This window comes from Panulirus ornatus, chromosome 45 (genome assembly GCF_036320965.1).
Source record: "Panulirus ornatus isolate Po-2019 chromosome 45, ASM3632096v1, whole genome shotgun sequence".
Taxonomy (NCBI): Eukaryota; Metazoa; Arthropoda; class Malacostraca; order Decapoda; family Palinuridae; genus Panulirus; species Panulirus ornatus.
In genome coordinates, this window is record NC_092268.1 from 4,983,913 (window position 1) to 5,002,867 (window position 18,955).

Here is an 18,955-nt window from a genome sequence, read left to right on the forward strand (position 1 = left end):
CCTACCCCCTACCCCCTACCCCCCTACCCCCCTACCCCCCTCTACATTCTGGGGGGTGATGGCTGGTTGGTGGTGGAGGGGGGGGAGGGGGGCTCAATTTACCCGTATTATGGGTTAATATGTGGGGTGCCCGCTGGTAATACCCGGGTCGTACCGTCGTACACGCCCAAAAGTGTCGTACCGTCGTGTTCTGGTCCTTTTTATCTGGTTACAACCGAGTTGAGATGTCTCAGTTACGATATACCAGTGGAGTTTTCTGACTGTTATATTTCTCTCTTGTGTCTCCCCTGATGATGATGTGATTATGACACGAAAGTGCACTTGGGAACTTATCCTGATTCATTTTCCCCCGTGGACTCATAGGAATATATATATATATATATATATATATATATATATATATATATATATATATATATATATATATATATATATAATTCTTCACTGGGTAGTATTGTCTCGATCCTTCGATTATTGATAGATCAAATCATTAGGACATGACTAGAACATGTCCTTCATATCACCACGGTTGACCAGCTGTGTGTGTGTGTGTGGGGGGGGGGGAAACCCTTTTTTTGTGGTGGGCAATTTCATTAGAGATGGGAGGGAGGGTGAAGGGCAAGGAGGGGACTGGGGCAATACCTCATTTCCTGTACGCCAGCTGGGGCGACGTAGCGTCTGTCTCTGGCAGTGTCTACCAGCTGGGGGGGATGTGTGTGTGTGGGGGGGCACACACTCCCCTCTGCTCCCCATCTTACCACTGAAGATAATTATATTTATCATTTATGGTCGTGTGAATTGATTTATTTTTTTTTAATCTGTGAGGCGAGACAATACGCGTTTTATTAGAAAGAAAAACTTATGTTTGTGTTATCAGTAAAGTTTCAGAAAAAAGATATATATATATATATATATATATATATATATATATATATATATATATATATATATATATATATATATATATTGGAGTTATGTACTGGGAGGTCGTGTGGGATATATATACGAGATTATTATATGCCATTGTCTGCAGTTGTGTGACGTAGGTCGCGTCCAATTTCCCAGAAGAAAGACCAACTCATTTATTCTTTAAAATTCCATGGAATTGATAAATCATTTATTGTTTTGTACCAGTATTGAGAGAGGTGTATTGCCGTGTGGTGATGGCGTGTTAGCTGGGCCTGGCCATTTAATCTGTCTGGCTCTATTTAATCACCATCGTTTACTGATAACGGATCTGCCATAAGATAAAAGAGGAAAATAACTGATAAAGTGGACACTCAGGGATTAGTGGCCTTACACCGTGTGGGTATAAGGGGATACGAACTGTGTTTGTGTGTACAGTATAGCTATCCCGTAAGACGAGAGGTAAACAATGGTGAACATGAGCAGCGCGGTGGAGCACCCTGGCGGCCAGCCCAGGAACTACAGCCGCCACTCTTGCTGGAGCCACCTGGGATGTGGCGACGCCGATGCCCGCGGGCGGCGGGGGCGCCGCGGCCAGACCTACAGCAGGAGGGTCACGTTCATCCAGCCGGAGCCGAGGACCGTCTCCTTCCCCTTCAAGCCCTGGGAATACTCCTACACGTACTATAACTGGCCACCATATTACGAGGTGCGATCACCCTCTCTCTCTCTCTCTCTCTCTCTCTCTCTCTCTCTCTCTCTCTCTCTCTCTCTCTCTCTCTCTCTCTCTCTCTCTCTGGGTGTGGTAATGGGGGGGGGGTGGATATTGTGGGGAGGAGGGGTGTGAGGACATGCCTGTTTCCCCCCCCCCCAAAAGTTACGATGTTTGGGGGAAAGTCTCCGGACATGACGGTTTGTATTGTACACACACACACACACACACACAACCTTGATATCACCACCTACAGATGGTCATAGCTAGGGCGAGGACATGTTTTTATTTTGACAACGCCCACAGAGTCGCTACCTGACGTCACCAGACACACACACACACACACACACACACACATTCCGGATGTGTCGTAATCACATCTCGGTCGCGTAGATTTAAGAATCGCCTAATATGGCCAAGCCAGGTTTCGGGGTCGTTACTACGTTGTTAGCCAGACCCGCTAATTAGCATAGGATTCTCCCTGGAGCAATAATAAACTTAACCACCTGGGGGGGGGGGGGGCGTTTTCGTCACGTGAGTCATTTACATTAGAAAACGGGAGGGGGTTTGGGGGGGGAGCTTTGGTAATTAACACGGCTGCGTGGCATAATTAGACGAGGATCATTTACGTCATAGCGGGTCAGGCGAGATATGCAGATGAAGGACTGTCTGGATTAACAAAGAAGCTTTGTATGTAACCATAAGTGTATCTGGAACTTAAGAAAAAAGTGACATTCCACAAGTGGTTTTTTAATAAAAAATAAGGTAGACTTTGGTATATATATATATAACAAATAATAAATATATATATATATGTATATATATATATATATATATATATATATATATATATATATATATATATATATATATATATATTATTTATCTATTTATTATACTTTGTCGCTGTCTCCTGCGTTAGCGAGGTAGCGCAAGGAAACACGAAAGACTGGCCCAACCCACCACACACACACACACACACATATATATATATATATATATATATATATATATATATATATATATATATATATATATATATCGTGGATTGAGAGATGATAAGTTTATCAGTGTTGGTGGCCATTTTGGCGGTGGATGATAACCTGGGCCACAATGGTATCATTATACAGGCCACCTTGGCCCACCCCGGGCCACAATGGTATCATTATACAGGCCACCTTGGCCCACCCCGGGCGACCCTACATATGTAGCAAGACGTGTGTGTGTGTGTGTGTGTGTGGTCTTACTGAGGGACGGGTCGAAGATACAGTTAGAATCCTCAGGTATGAAAAATTGCGATCGTAAACTACACGTTTTAGCGCCTTTCACACAAGATGACTGTCGGTAAAATAGCGACAAACCACGTTTTAGCGCCTTTCTCACAAGATGACTGTCGGTTAAATAGCGACAAAGTTGTCTCGTCGGGTTTTCGGCAACACGGATATGTAACCAAGATATGATTCACCAATGAACAGGAGTTTACGTCCGAGACAGGAATAGGTTTACTCTCTCTCACTGGTGCTTAGTTTGTAGTATATTATGTACCTGTAACATGTATCGAGATGGTCTAGTTTGTTGTATATTATGTACCTGTAATATGTATCGAGATGGTCTAGTTTGTAGTATATTATGTACCTGAAATATGTATCGAGATGGTCTAGTTTGTAGTATATTATGTACCTGAAATATGTATCGAGAGAGCATTGTAGGATCGCCTGAAGATTCGCTTAACATAGAATAACACCTTTGTTGGTTTAGCTCTTGCTCTGGTCATGTGGAGTAGCATGCTATTGGCCACATCAGTGTGACGTAAGGGGTAGAGATGGTATTAAGTATATGCCGGAGGGCGTGTGGAGGCGTGCGCGGGCGTGGAGCCAGCGTAGATGGCGTGGAGTCCCCTCCACGACCGCCCCTGGTACATGAGCACTGCCCTTGAATTCCTGGCTCGCCCAGTCAATTGATCCTGCCTTCTCCTACACACAGACTCTGTGTGTGTGTCTGTGTGTTATCTGTTGTCGTTTCTTGTAATAAAACGTATGTTAACCCGTTTGATAACCTTCTATGGTTGTAGGATGTCAGATACAGTAGCTTAAACCAGGTGGATGTGTGAGTGTGTCTGCTTTCGGTCGTATACTAAAGCAAACGAATCGTTTAAGCACCTCTGTGGAGAGAGAGAGAGAGAGAGAGAGAGAGAGAGAGAGAGAGAGAGAGAGAGAGAGAGAGAGAGAGAGAGAGAGAGACGGCGGGCATCATGTTTGCCAGACGCAGAACATTGAAAGTGTTTATCCTACACTTGGTAGAGCATATCAGATGTGGCGAGCAAAATGTTGCACATTGCCCTCATGGTGGAGGTTGATGATCGCTTAGCCCCTTTAAATGTGGTTCAACCGCTCGTGTCAGAGAGAGAGACAGAGAGAGAGAGAGAGACAGAGAGAGAGAGAGAGAGAGAGAGAGAGAGAGAGAGAGAGAGAGAGGCTGGATGTGGTGAGAGTAAGGTCACTGAAGGTTGCGTGTTTGTGTGTGTGTGTGTGGGGCAGCAGGCGCAGTTAACCATGTGAGAGTTTCACACATTTTCTCTCTCTCTCTCTCTCTCTCTCTCTCTCTCTCTCTCTCTCTCTCTCTCTCTCTCTCTCTCTCTCTCACGCGCAGCTTGGTGAGGTCCCCATGGTGGGGCGACAGTCCCGCCCTTGCTCCTCTGGCCAAATAAGCCTGGGACATGAAAGTGAACACCCCATTTGGAAGTCCACATGAAAAAAAACAAAAAAAAAAACCATTGTATGATTCAGCTGCCTCACATGTATGAATCATTCTGTAGTTCTACAGTGCAGGTTTTAGTCACTGTATTTTTTTTAGTCTCTTAAATGTATAACACTTTAGCTTATATGTTGTACTAGCAAATTTGTTTCATGTTTAATTCTTTTGGTATATGTGATATTTACAAGTTTATCATATTCTGTAGAAAGGACTTCAACACAGACTCTGACTCTCCCAGGTTTTGTGAGTTGTTTGATAGTAAATGTATATCATAAATTTTTTTTTTACATTTAGAACATGAGATATGTTTCTCAAAACAAACCCATTTCGCGAAGACAATTGATGAATGATTTGAATGAATGTAAAGCCAGAATTACTATGATTGCTCCAATGACTAAAATTATTTTTTGTTTGATTTGTTAGCAAATATGAGTAATTAACAGCCTTGAGTAGCATGTCTCCATGAAAGCAATATAGCATCATACATTTAGCAAGGAGGAAAAGACAATTAAGCTTTATTTGAGTCTGAAATAATGGTGACGAAAAATAATTCAAAATTCTGTTATGTACAAAGGATGATCCCTTACAAATCTTTTAGTAATCTTTTAGTACCACATCTTAAGTCTAATCTATCTATAACTATTTATCTATCTAATGTCCATTGCGGGAGCTCTCATCAACGGTATGGCCATGGCAAAAGAGTTTCAACTTATTCCTGTCCTTTTATGCCTCCTTTGCATTAGAACCTTAAAAGCTTGTCAACTGTAAGTTTGAAAGAACTAATTATAAGCTTCCAGAATCTTCAGATTCACTTTTTACCAAAATAGATTTTCATTATGCACAAAACCCTATAAGTTTTCCTTTTTAAGAAATTGTGATTTCTTTAACATCTGGTTTTTCTCAACAGGCACAGTCCGAGGAGGAGTACCGCCAGACGCAGACCAAAGTCAACGGTCTCCAGTCTTCTCCCAGCTCCAGCGACTACCGCCCAGTTGAACTACATAATATCCCGCTTCCCACTACTGGGGGTCACGTTACAGGTAAGACAACGAAAGAGAGGTGTTCAAAGATTTTGTCATTAGCCAGTGCCTACTTGTGAAACTCGCCATAGGAAAATCAATGGTCAAGTATGGAGAGTCGAGTTGAATACGTGTTTTATGTGACGTGGTGTGAGTTTGGTTTCTGTAGACTGAATGCCATTAACCTGCATGTATGTGATACAGACAGAAAAGACATCAACTTGGGCAAATGAGAGAGAGAGAGAGAGAGAATTACTGCATTGGAAGTCTGATGTGAAGAAAGATGCAAAAAAGAAGGAAAAAATAAGTTTTGTCTTGGGTAATAGAGTCTGAAGAGAATGAGAAAGTTGATGGCATTGCATGGCAAAAACATTATTTATGACTCGGCAATAAAGATTAATGAAGAAACCATGGTGGTGAGCAACCATCAGAATGCAGGTGATGGGCTTAACTATGTTCTTGTAAGGATATGGTTGAAATAATTTTTTTCCTTTTTTTTCAGCTGAGGTCAGGATGCCGTCTGGAGTATTGGATCTTCCGGTGATTGAGGACAACCGTGATGGCACTGTGTCTGTGCGCTACTCACCACGTGAGGAAGGCCTTCACGAACTGCATGTCAAGTACAACTCGGAACACGTGCAGGGTTGGAATCTTTTTTGTCATCTTTTTTTGTCATCGTCTTGTGTCATATTCTTAATTCTCTTGTCAAGATATTAGCTTGTTCATCCACCATCTTTATGTAAAGAAAAAACTTTATCTCATTAATGCTCCCCTTACTAAACTTGACTTTACATTTCATGCCTGAGGAAAATTGTGATTTACAGTTTTGTCAGAACTGACTACCATGTTATTTAGTGTAATTATTTTAACAGGCTAAATGACAGGGGTGGGTAATGCCATCTTATGAAAGAGGTTGATGTGATACAACAGCAAGAGATTAAGGCACAAAAGTAAATGGAATTGGTAAAAAGATAGAGAATGGGGAAGTAGAAGTCTGAGGGAGTTTTAGCCACATTAAATTTTTCTTGATAATATTTTTCTTAAACCCAGCATTGTTTTCTTGAGAAATTCACATTAATATTCTTCTTTTCTCCTAAGGATCACCCTTCAAATTCCATGTGGACTCCATTACCTCTGGGTATGTGACGGCCTATGGTAGTGGCCTAGTACATGGAATCACTGGCGAACCATGCAACTTTACCATCTCTACCAAGGATGCTGGTGCAGGTAGCTCCACACTACGTGGTAGGGTCTTTATCTGGTTTCTTCTTCTCTCCTACATCCTTTGGTGTGAGGTCACCTACCTGATGGCGGTACTTGGTAATGGGTGTTAAAAGACACACCAACATGAGTCCTGGATTCTCCACTTAAGACCTTCATCTGCTTTCTCTTTATTCTGTAAAAGACATTTGGTATCTTCAGGCACCCAGCCATGCCCTCTTGAAGGTACAACCTCACCAAGTCCCTGAACGTTCACCGAGAGTGTATTGCTGCTGCTCTTGCGTACCAGTCAATGCCCCTTTTTTGCAGTTATCTTAAAATGGCATTTGCTGAAGCCTTCCTGATTAACTAATGTATATGACTTGTAAAAGGTGGATCAGAAGTAGACTGCCAGGCATGAATTATCTCTTTAGCAGTTTATTCACCATTCATAGTTTTCAAGCCTTAGAAGTATAGTAAAACATTATGCACATACTCTTCTCAATACCTGAAGTTTTGTTTGCAGCATACCATACTTTAAAGAATATTCTAAGATATTAATTTAATGAAGAGACCAAATTTAGTGCCTTGAAATTATTGGTTTGAAAAGTAAATGATAAAAATGTGGCTTCCATGGGGTAATAAAACCTCGTAGATTATGCCAGTATATATCCAGATCCTTTTAACTCCAGTATAACTCGTGGAATGTTAAACTGGCATTTTTGTAACTATGAACATGCATGTGAACCTTTGCCACAGCTCTTGCATTCAGTGAAAGTGTGTGTGGCTCCATCCATTTCTCATGACTAGACATTTCAAGGAACATTTTGCTTATGAAATGTAGTAAAAGCAAATTACTTTGACCTGTTACAGTAATATGCATCATTGTTTCATATATTCAGAATTACACACTGACATAACCTAGTTAACTTCATTGACTGTAATATGTTTCAAACGGTATTAATAGTAGTTATCACATATTAATTACTATACGTACTCAATTTGAGATGAGAGCAAAGAATGTCTCCACCTTTTTTGATTAATAGAAGCTTTCTTTTTACAAAATAGTATGGTATGTTATTTTTAACTTTAAATGACGTGTGAAGGGAGACACATCACCGTTGTCTTATTTTCAAGCCACAAGTGGGAATAAATGAAGGTCTGCATACAGGTTTTTAAATTTTGTCGTTAAATCTAAATTTGTTTTATCTTGTCGGAACTTGCTCACTTTTCTGTAAGGCTTTATCTTTTTATTGTACCAGCTTTTCCTTTTCTTTCCTTCATATGAGCTTTACTTTTAAGTTAGCAGTTTATCTTTTGTATTATTCTAGTATTTTAGAGTAAGTATATTTGGTCTTTTAATAGTATCCATTTACTTTTATGATTTGGATGCTTCACAAATATAGATTCTATTGAATATTTTACACAACTGATTGACCACTTCTTATGATACAGTTGGGAAACTGCCTTCCCTTGGACAGCTAAGTTGAACATCTCACAAAACCTGAATTTTAGGAAGGTAAAGGAGGTTGAAGACCTTACTCTTTTGCATTGCTTGGAAAATTATAGATTTATGGTTTGTCATTTAATCATTCATTTGATAATCATAAAATGATGACAAAGATTCAAGTGAGGTGTCACAGGGAAGATAGAATTGTATAGCTCATGCTTGCAGTCTTGTAGTTTTTGGAGCGTAGGCTCCACTCTCTTTCATTGCATGCATTAATGCAGTGTTTTATTTGCTGCTAGGAAAATACATCTCCAGCATTGTTTTGGTTATGAGGGTTGAAATGGAATGCAAGTAGTACTGTAGTCCTTCTTGACAAATATCTATATTAAAAATCATATACAACCAAAGGTCAAAAATCTGAACACCAAGGAAACAAGCAGTGTGTGGACCCTTGAAAATTACATAGATACTTCTGAGGGGTTAAGGTGTCTGGCCTTCTCAAACAAAAGGAAACCAGTAGTAAACATGAGCCACTGATACAACACTCAGTCAGGCTTTACTAACCTTGCCGTGTGTAGTGGTATATACTTGGTCATACCCTGCTTGTTTCACTGTTAGTGCAGAAATTTTAGTTGGTAAAATATTGCCTCTTGATATAAATTGCTGAATTTCTGCAATGCTCTTCAACTGGTTTGTAGTTCAGGAACATCCTGATGCAGTTTGATGATGATATAGCATTTTGTGTGATTATGAGAATGACTATCTCTAAATCAAAAACTGTATGGATTCTTGGACCATTTGGATTTTTGAAATTCAGTATTCTGACTTCAACTGTAGTAGTGTCACAATTTTTTATTATATATTATTTTATAATCTTTTTTAAGATAGTTTGTCATTGGTGCCATCTTTCAGCGGTATGCTATAGAATTTTGACAACTGAAAGTACTTTAAGAACTTGTGAGATTTTACTTTATATTTACGTTTTTCCTTGTCTTTTACCTCAAATGTTTTTTAAAATCCACTTTTCTACAAGATAATTTCTTGAATATCTTTGGCCAGTATATAGCACCGTCAGTTCCTCTTAGTGTTTCATGCTTGTATGTAAATTGTTGAGAAATGGCAGCAGTGATAAGTTTTTACACACAAACATTAAGGTGCATGTTAAACAACATTATTAGCATATTTCCCAAGTCAAAGCAGTTAGTAAGGACCTTTGAGATAGCCAACTTGAGCACAGCTGTAGTCACTGCCTGAGGATTTGTTTGGCTCTGCTTCGGGAATGTTGATGATGCTTTTTTCCTGGATCATTTTACGTAATGGAGCTCTTGTCCAGATTTTCCAGTTTAATAGATATTAGTATAGTTATTGTTCTTTTAAAAACTGCAGACTCTTAGATGAACATAACCCATAGAATTCAATATTACCAAAAATGAATAATGAAGGTACAAGATAACTGCCTAATATTATGTGGTAATGCTTTGCGGTTTTATGTGATAACAGAATATAACATTCATTAACAGTTCCTCCTTACTCATATTAATTTAGTAGAAATTAACCCATATTTCTGACTGGTCATATCATCTTGAAAGCATTTTGATTTATGTTAGAAGTCTCAAAGTTTACATAGACTTTACTGTTAAGACTTAGAGAACTGAACAAGAATAATGAAACTCAATATTTTGATTGAAAAAGTAAATAGTTTTGGATATCCAAATGATTTAGTTAACAGGATTCAATGTGTGGCCGATCTCGAATTATATTGCTAATGGTATGCATGTGTGCATCTTGTGTATTGGTATACAGGTGGCCTGTCACTGGCGGTGGAGGGATCTAGCAAGGCCGAGATCTCCTGTCATGACAACAAGGATGGCACTGTGTCTGTGTCTTACCTGCCCACTGCACCTGGAGAGTACAAGGTATCTGTAAAGTTTGCTGATAAGCACATCAAGGGATCCCCATATTCAGTCAAGATCACTGGTGAGGGCCGTAAGAGGAATCAGATCAGCGTAGGCTCCCAGTCTGAGGTGAGCCTTCCCGGCAAGGTTGCTGATTCTGACATAAAGAGCCTCAATGCATCCATCCAGGCTCCATCTGGACTTGAAGAACCATGCTTCCTCAAGAAGCTCCCTAATGGACACCTTGGTAAGTTAGAATTGTTTTGTATGTTTCCTATTTTTCACACATATATTTACAATATTGCCAACAGTAGTTTTGACATGTACATAAATGAAAGTACATTCAGTAGGTGTTATTGTCTCTGCCTGCAAGAGGTTGCACCATGAATAAAAAGACACCTCAGAGTGTTGTATCATTGGAAATGCAGTCTTGTCAAACATCTTATCACTACATAGGAGCCCATATCTCCCTGCTACTGGAAGTAGTGCATGCAGCCTTTGGCTGTAAGAACCTGTAATAAGAGGTCCTAGGTAACATCAGGTCTCGTTCATAGATATTAGTTTTGGGGTAGTTATGAATGAATGAATATCCCCAGCTTTTGTAAGCTGATAATCAAAATTGGATCTCTTTTCACTTTCCCATCTTCAGTACTTTTAATTGAATTTCATTATCCATAAATGTAACGAGTGCTGGAGGATGTCCAGCTTCTGTTTTGGTTTTTTAATAGTTTTGAAAGCTCTATATTTCCTTTGTAAGTTAAGCTTCCTCTGTAAACATGTTTAGGTGTGGTGAAAATCCCTCTTTCAATTCATTTGCATACATATTGAATGACTTTATCCCTAGAACAAAGCCCTGTAGGACACAGCTCGTTACTTTTGCTGAGTTTGGAAAATTATCTCGTGACATGCATCCCTTGTTCCCTACCCAAGAGATAATTATTTGTTCATTAAAGTTGTCTTCTTATGACAGCCTGCAACCCCAGTTTTTTCCCCATGTCCTATGTGTGTGTGTGAGAGAGAGAGTAAATTTACCTGTTTACAATTGACTGTATTTGGAAAGGGAGCTGCGCACTTTTGGTACACCTTTTCTTATCCTCAAATTTGTATCATGGAGTTAAGAATTTTAGATGCTTTGTGTTTACCACTTCATCTTTCAACTCTTCCACATTCACCAGTATGTTGTTACTGAAAGAGTGTTTGCTCGCATTCCTCCCTAGGCCCCCTGTATTCCACATCCATTTATGACCTTTAATTGTGACATTACCATCCATTTGGAAGACCTAGTCAATCCAGTGCCACTTGAGAAACTTGTATGGTGATTATGTTTTCATCATTTTTCCTCTGTTGTGAGGACTCCAAAGGTTTCTATTTTCTAGTATCTGATCTAAATTCTTTGATTATTTTAGGCATTTACAAAAATTAATCCAGTCAGTTCTATCCCATGCATGCTCCTAGTTGTTCGCACTTAATAGCTCAAAGCTTCCTTCACTCCATCCAATCATCTCCCAGGTCTCCCCTGCACCTACACACATTACTTCTTATTGTTCTTTGCTCGTCCTCTTCACATCCCTGAGCCTTATCACACATTTTTGACCATTTTGATCAAGGTATTCTTACTAACACCTCTCCCACTGTCATTCCTTAAATGATCAACTTTGTCTTACCACATTTTCCTCAGGCATTTCATTTTCATGTCCATTCTTTTATCTTTCTTTTGCATTCAGGAGTCAAGACTTCAATCAGTATAAAGCTGATAATGGAGCCATCTTTGCCCTAATGGACCTTTCCTTTTACATGCCCCTTAATGCACCAAATATCCTATTTCCCTGTTTTACCCTATAACTTAAACAGACCCACAGTCACTTGGAATTATTCACCCTCCTCTCCTTTTTATTTGCTCAACTTCCAGTAAAAGCTCATCACCACATTTAGTAACTTACAATATACCTTATATTCATAGTACCTTTTGCAAGATCTATATTCTATGTGTACTGTACATCACTTTCCAGATCCATATAAGCTACATATAATTCATTCACATTCTGCAAGTATTTCTCGGACATAATTTTAAAGGAAACACCTTGTTCAAATACTGCTGCAGCTTTTACTTCATGAGCTGTTTTTCTTTTCAGGCATTTCCTTCACGCCCCGTGAGGTTGGTGAGCATTTGGTGTCTGTTAAGCGTATGGGCACACACATTGCTAATTCTCCGTTCAAGATCACAGTTGGTGAAAAGGAGGTTGGCGATGCTTCTAAGGTCAAGGTAGGTCACAAATGATTCTTTTGATCTGTTATCTTTTCATTTAGCTTCGGCATTTGTGGTATTGCATCGAATAATTCCTTTATGAGAGAGGCCTTCTTAGAGAAGTAAAGTATGCTTGATGAGAATCTGTTCGAAGTCTGTGGATATTTTCATTAACAATATGTAATGACAGAGCTCACAATTCTGATGTGTACTGGTATTCACAAAATGTTTTATACACATCTCTGCAGATTACTGGAAAAGCCCTTACAGAAGCCGTGACCCACCAGGAGAATCAATTTACCATTGACACTCGTGAGGCTGGTTATGGCGGTCTCTCCCTATCTGTTGAAGGCCCATCGAAAGCAGAAATTCAGTGCAAGGTGAGGTGAAAAGTAATGTGAAGACGTATATGATAGATGTGTAGAAAGCTTGCTTCATGAAGTTGAATGTGATAGATGTGAACTCTACTGTGTTCAGAATGTGTATAAAGCTTGTTTCACATATACATTGGTATTTTACTTTCTTTTTAGGATAATGAAGATGGTACGCTGACCATTGGCTACAAACCCACTGAGCCTGGGTATTACATCATCAATCTCAAGTTTGCTGATAACCATGTACCTGGCTCTCCCTTCACTGCTAAGGTAAACAGGTTCTCCTTTTACCATTCATGACTGTGGTTAACCGAGATCCTTTGCTACGACTAGGGCTGGTTTCACTTCTTTGTTCAGCAATATGATACATTTTGAGTGACAAATGAAACATACTGTATGTTGTAAAGGTTATGGATTCATAAAAAGAAATTCTTTAAGTAGAGTATCTTTATGCATAAGATGGAACGTTTCTTGTATTTTGAACAACAATTCTTATTTGGATAATGGTCTTAGAACAATGAATGGAACTCTTTGCACCAGTTTGTGATTAACCTTGAACAAATCATGCCTTGAGAAAGAGCTTAGAAATCAGCACTTTTTTTATTGGGCTTGGATATAAATGAATAATGTCAAGAATATCACTGTCTTGGCATTACTAACTGGGCTAAGAAAAATCTTGTAGTATGAATTACAGATCTTATGTACTCTGTCATTCGGAACCATTAGTGGGGTATTTTATACCCAGCATGTACTTTTGTCATTCGGAACCATTAGTGGGGCATTTTATACCCAGCATGTGTGTGAACCAGTCTGTCAGTCTTAAGCATGTTGGTTTCATTATACTGCTGAAGGAAACAGAGGACGGATTCATTCAAGTTTATGAGTAGTTCTTTTCCACAGAGGAGTGTAAAATATGCCATTTCATTAATCTGCATTAATTTGTTACTTTATTCTCAAGATTAATAATGTAAAGGTGTTTTTATTATAGGGCCTGTTAAAGCTTAAGCCAAATGTGTGAACCTTTACCATGTATGACTGACTTTTTACTCGTTTATACATGCATCTCTGATCTCCCCTCTTTGGTTGTAAACCATCAAGATCTTACTTTAGATAAAAGTTTATGTATATGGTAATTGTTTGCTGGAGCTTTGGAATATTTCAAGATAAATGTACAACAGAATGGAAAGTATGATGTTAAGAAAATGTAAGTGTTGCATCCATTACATCGTCCTCACATATTTAACCTTTTAAGAATTATTTCATCAGGTTATAAACATTGTTTTTTCAGGTGACAGGTGAAGGTACAAATAGGCAGACAGAACGTATCAAGCGTCAGAGAGATGCTGTTCCGCTCACTGAGGTTGGATCTCAATGCCGTCTCACCTTCAAACTTCCTGGCATTTCTCCATTCGATCTGGGAGCAACTGTGACCTCACCTGGTGGTGTTACTGAAGCTGCTGAAATTGGTGAAGTTGAAGATGGCCTGTATGGTGTCAATTTCGTGCCTAAGGAGCTGGGAGTCCACACTGTGTCTGTCAAGTACCAGGAAATGCACATCCCAGGATCTCCCTTCCAGTTCACGGTGAGTAGTGCACACAGAACATTGTTTTCTATATTTCATTTCTAACTGCCTATGCTGCTTTAGCGAGGTAGCATTAGGAACAAAACAAATAGCTTCATTCCATACTTCCAATCCTTAGATATGATGAAATGATATGATGAAATATGAAATATGATATGATGAAACCCGAGATTTCCATCCAGAGCCAGGCCCCATATACTATTCCATGGTTTACTCGGATCATTTCATATGCCCTTGTTCAGCCTATTGACAGCTCCTCACTCCTTATACTCTGCATCACTCCAGTTCATTATTCAATTCCTGCCTCTTGATTTCTAAAGGTAGTGTACAATTGGAGGCTCATTTTCCAAAGCATTATCACTTGCTTCTGTATTTTATATACACATATTTCAATTTATTCTCAAAATAACCTCATTTACTCTTTTGGCCAACAGGTTGGTCCCTTGAAGGATGGTGGTGCTCATCGTGTGCATGCTGGTGGTCCAGGCTTAGAACGAGGTGAACAGAACATGCCCAATGAATTCAATGTGTGGACTCGGGAAGCTGGTGCTGGTTCTTTAGCCATCTCTGTTGAAGGCCCCAGCAAAGCAGAGATTGATTTTAAGGACCGCAAAGATGGCTCATGCTACGTTTCTTATGTTGTATCAGAACCTGGTGAGTATAGTAGTTCTCTTTTCCCACTTGTACCTCATAATTTGGACCTGTGCATCATCTTGGAATGGAGAAGCAGGTTAACTAGTTGAATTCAGTGGCGCAAAAACCTAATTTCTTCATACATCTCTTTTTGGATAGTTTTGTCTTATGTATTTGAATTCGCGACAATTCATTCTTGCTGTAACATTAACATGGGCATAACCTTGTCCCCATCTGTGGTTCAAACCTCGAATAGTGAAGATTACAAAATGTGTATTTCAAGAGGTAGGAGTGTTGTATAGGTGTGGTAATTATTTTCCTTTTGTGTCGTTCATTATTGTTTTCTTTTTCATACTTGTTTGCTATTTCCCACTTTAGCACCAGGAACAGATGAAGAAAATGCCTCATTCATTCACTTCCAGTGTCTCACTGTTATTTGTAGTGCAATGAAACTACACCTCCCTATCCACAATCAGGTCCTACAGACCTTTCTGTGGGTTCCCTCAGCTGTTTCATTTACCCTGGTTTAATCCACCAAAAATTCATGGAGATACTGAGTATAGATATAATGCATACAAATATGTAAACAGTTTTGACCTGTGGGAACCTGGGCCACAAGAACGGCTGAACAGTAGCATAGCCATTAAACCTACATAGTGGTGTGCTGCCATTCTTGTGGCCTGGGTTCACCACCCAGGCATGCAGAGGTGAAAATGGTTATAGATTTCCAAGTAAACATTACTAGTGTTGATCTACATATTGATCTGTCTGTATATGTATAGGTAGCCATTGTATAAAGGTTTTTTTTTTTTTTTTTTTTTTTTTTACTTTGTCGCTGTCTCCCGCGTTTGCGAGGTAGCGGAAGGAAACAGACGAAAGAAATGGCCCAACCCCCCCCATACACATGTACATACACACGTCCACACACACAAATATACATACCTACACAGCTTTCCATGGTTTACCCCGGACGCTTCACATGCCTTGATTCAATCCACTGACAGCACGTCAACCCCTGTATACCACATCGCTCCAATTCACTCTATTCCTTGCCCTCCTTTCACCCTCCTGCATGTTCAGGCCCCGATCACACAAAATCTTTTTCACTCCATCTTTCCACCTCCAATTTGGTCTCCCTCTTCTCCTCGTTCCCTCCACCTCCGACACATATATCCTCTTGGTCAATCTTTCCTCACTCATTCTCTCCATGTGCCCAAACCATTTTAAAACACCCTCTTCTGCTCTCTCAACCACGCTCTTTTTATTTCCACACATCTCTCTTACCCTTACGTTACTTACTCGATCAAACCACCTCACACCACAATAAGGGGACAATAAGTTTGAGTATGCATGGTAAGTTGTATTGAGTAGAGGTGACTGAGAGAGTGGTGGCATTCACAGACCATTATTAGGTTGGAGAGGAAGAGTTAGGGTTCAAATGATTGAGGATATGTGGATGATTCAGATGTTTTATTTGAAAACTTTGTGTGAGAAATGTTTGAATTAACAGAAGGATTTATATGTGGTATCTATGGATCTGGAGGAAGTGCATGATGAAATTGATAGTTGCTTTAAGGAAGATGTTACGAATATAATGTGAGTAAAACTCTTGGAGGAGGTGAGGAGTTTATGAAGAGGGTAAGGCATGTGTATGAGTAGGACAAAAGGAAGGTAAGTGGTTCCAGGTAAAGATGTGGTTTTGGTGCAATGTCACCATCACTGTTTAATTTGTTAATGGATGAGGTAAATGCACAGCTCTTGGAGAGATTGTTAGGTCTGCAGTATGTTTAGGCTGGTAAGTCTGTTATTGTTTGCTGATGACACTGTGTTGGTGGCTGATTGTAATGAGAAACTGCAGAAGATAGTTTTTGAGGTTGTGAAAGGAAACGGTTGAAGAGTAAATGTGATTAAAAGTAAGGATTTTAGGTTATTATGGGAGAGACTTGTTAGTTGGAGTGTGAGTTTGAATTGAAAGAACTTGGAGGAAATGGGTGTAGATACCAGGAAGTGGACATGGCTGTAGATGGAACTAAGGGAGCTGAAATGTGTCATATTGTGGGTCAGGGGGCTAAGATCCTGGGCGCTTTAAGGAGTGTGTTAAAGGAGAGGTCACTGTCTCTGAAGGTACAGATGGGTATGTTTGATGGTAAAGTTGTCTTGACTGTGTTGTACGGATGTGAGGTTTAAGGAAGTTGACATAGACGCATGCCAAAAATAAAATTGTCTCCAGGAAACTTAGAGAAGTCAGGCTAGGAGGAGAGTGCTGCCGTAAACTGACAAGAGAGATGAGGACACGAAACTGAAATAACGAGGAAATTGTAACACGAGTAAAGGAGGCGAAACTGAGGGAAGACAGTAACATATTGTAGCTGTGATTTACAGGACATGGAGGGAGGGAAAGTTGGCATAGATGTATAGGGAGGAGCGTTAAGACCTGCCACCCAGTGGGAGCAGGTGGGGAGGCGATGAAATACCTCCTCCCCCCCAACAAAGATGTCACCCACCCCAAGGGGACAGAAATACTTGGATGCACCACAGTGGGCAGGGGCGTAACAAGGCACGTGCCCACCAACCTTACCACGCCCTCACCACCACGCCCTCACCTGACTGCATTATAAATAGTTGCGATGTTAATGTTAGCGTTCAACGTCTACGACAGGGTTAAATTTGTCGCTCCCAAAGACACTCTCTTGGTGACAAGGGTAATGATACGGGTGTAGAGCAAGGACATGGTTAGGTCTGCTGGCTAGGGTGATCATGATGATCGATGCAGGATGGCAATGTGACGCTTGGTAACGATTGTGACGCCACAGGTGATGGGGAGGGGGGTGTGCCCCTTACCGTATCAGCGTCGTGACCAGTGTTACGAGGGTCGTCACGACCCGTGTGTGACGGGATTGAATCTGGGAAGTGGGTTCGTGGCGACATGGTTGTGAGGGATGGGTTGTTTTAACAGCGCCGTGGTGTAGACGTAACGAGAGTTGTAACGACTTGTGAAGAGTAAACCAGACGTTACGAAAGCTGTAACGACGTGGTGGTCATGGGTGTGTTGCTTATGAACAACGTCGTAACGAGACAGACGAGAACCGTTACGATGTGATTGTGACGTAGTGACCTGTTACCAAACCATATCAGCCCAAGGTCACAATGGGGGAGGGGGGTGGTGGGTGTCTCCGTAACACGGGCGGGGGGGGGGGTTGGTAACAAGGTGGTTGTGACGGATGGGGAGGGAGGAGGGAAGGGGTGGGGAAATGGCATCAGGGAAGCCAAGTGATGTTGGAGACGCCCGTTCGTTCATGGTGACTTCGAAGGTAAATGGTTTACCCACGACGAAGCCTAACCTCTCTCTCTCTCTCTCTCTCTCTCTCTCTCTCTCTCTCTCTCTCTCTCTCTCTCTCTCTCTCCCATCGACCTAAACATTTGTAGCTATATATTCCCCCCCCCCCCGTCGCTCCTTCAGTGTACGTTATTTATAGGAACTACGTGAGGGTTGTGTGTGCCAGAAGGGCATTTGTTCAGCTTAAGATCAAACGGTTAGGTTAAGCTGATAAACTTCCCGGAGCCAAAAAAGGGGAAAAAAAGATAAAAGAAACATTTTGTGGAAAGTTTTATGTCAGCCAAGTTGGCGGGAACTAGATTTGACGTAAGTGTGATGAGATAAAGTCACGTTAAAAGTGATAGCAGGATGAACTAGTGCACTAGTGAGCAAATAAACGCTGGAAATTTTTAGTTAATGAGCTTATTCAAATAAACGCTGGGAATTTTTAGCTAATGAGCTTATTCAAATAAACGCTGGGAATTTTTAGCTAATGAGCTTATTTAAATAAACGCTGGGAATGTTTAGCTACTGAGCTTATTTAAATAAACGCTGGGAATATTTTTAGCTAAGCCAATGGTGGAGGGTATGGCGTGTGATACTAATGCTAGACGAAGATTAATGCAATTTATTTTAAGTTTAAAGTGACATTGTCGAGTGTGCAGAAACGCGGTAGTTAGAAATAATGCCTTTTTTGTTTGTTTGAAGGAAGTGGTTTGAGGAAGATGTGGTAATATGGTTTTAATTAATACCAAGAGGGTCGGAAACGTGAGTATTTAGATAAGGCCCAACGCCAAGTGAGGAGTATTGGTGCAGAGGGAGGGAGGAGAAGGTGGTTTAAATTTAAACGAGTTTCTCGTTTTTTTTCC

The 18,955-nt window shown here is 40.3% G+C and overlaps 1 protein-coding gene across 16 annotated transcripts in view; it reads left to right on the forward strand.

The window, feature by feature from the left end:
- The window catches only part of cher (filamin protein cher), a 223,044-nt gene that overhangs the window by 187,545 nt on the left and 16,544 nt on the right, over window positions 1-18,955 (forward strand). For 11 of the 16 annotated variants that reach the window (XR_011715851.1, XM_071688052.1, XM_071688055.1 and 8 more), the window contains 9 exons: window positions 5,280-5,412; window positions 5,894-6,034; window positions 6,490-6,636; window positions 9,845-10,183; window positions 12,069-12,199; window positions 12,430-12,561; window positions 12,712-12,825; window positions 13,844-14,137; window positions 14,572-14,791. Coding sequence is in view for 15 of the 16 variants with exons in the window: in XM_071688052.1 (XP_071544153.1) it covers window positions 5,280-5,412; window positions 5,894-6,034; window positions 6,490-6,636; window positions 9,845-10,183; window positions 12,069-12,199; window positions 12,430-12,561; window positions 12,712-12,825; window positions 13,844-14,137; window positions 14,572-14,791 (1,651 nt within the window). In the remaining variant the exon portion in view is untranslated. The remainder of the gene's footprint in view (window positions 1-5,279; window positions 5,413-5,893; window positions 6,035-6,489; window positions 6,637-9,844; window positions 10,184-12,068; window positions 12,200-12,429; window positions 12,562-12,711; window positions 12,826-13,843; window positions 14,138-14,571; window positions 14,792-18,955) is intronic. The other 5 variants (XM_071688056.1, XM_071688045.1, XM_071688046.1 and 2 more) reach the window with 1 other exon arrangement.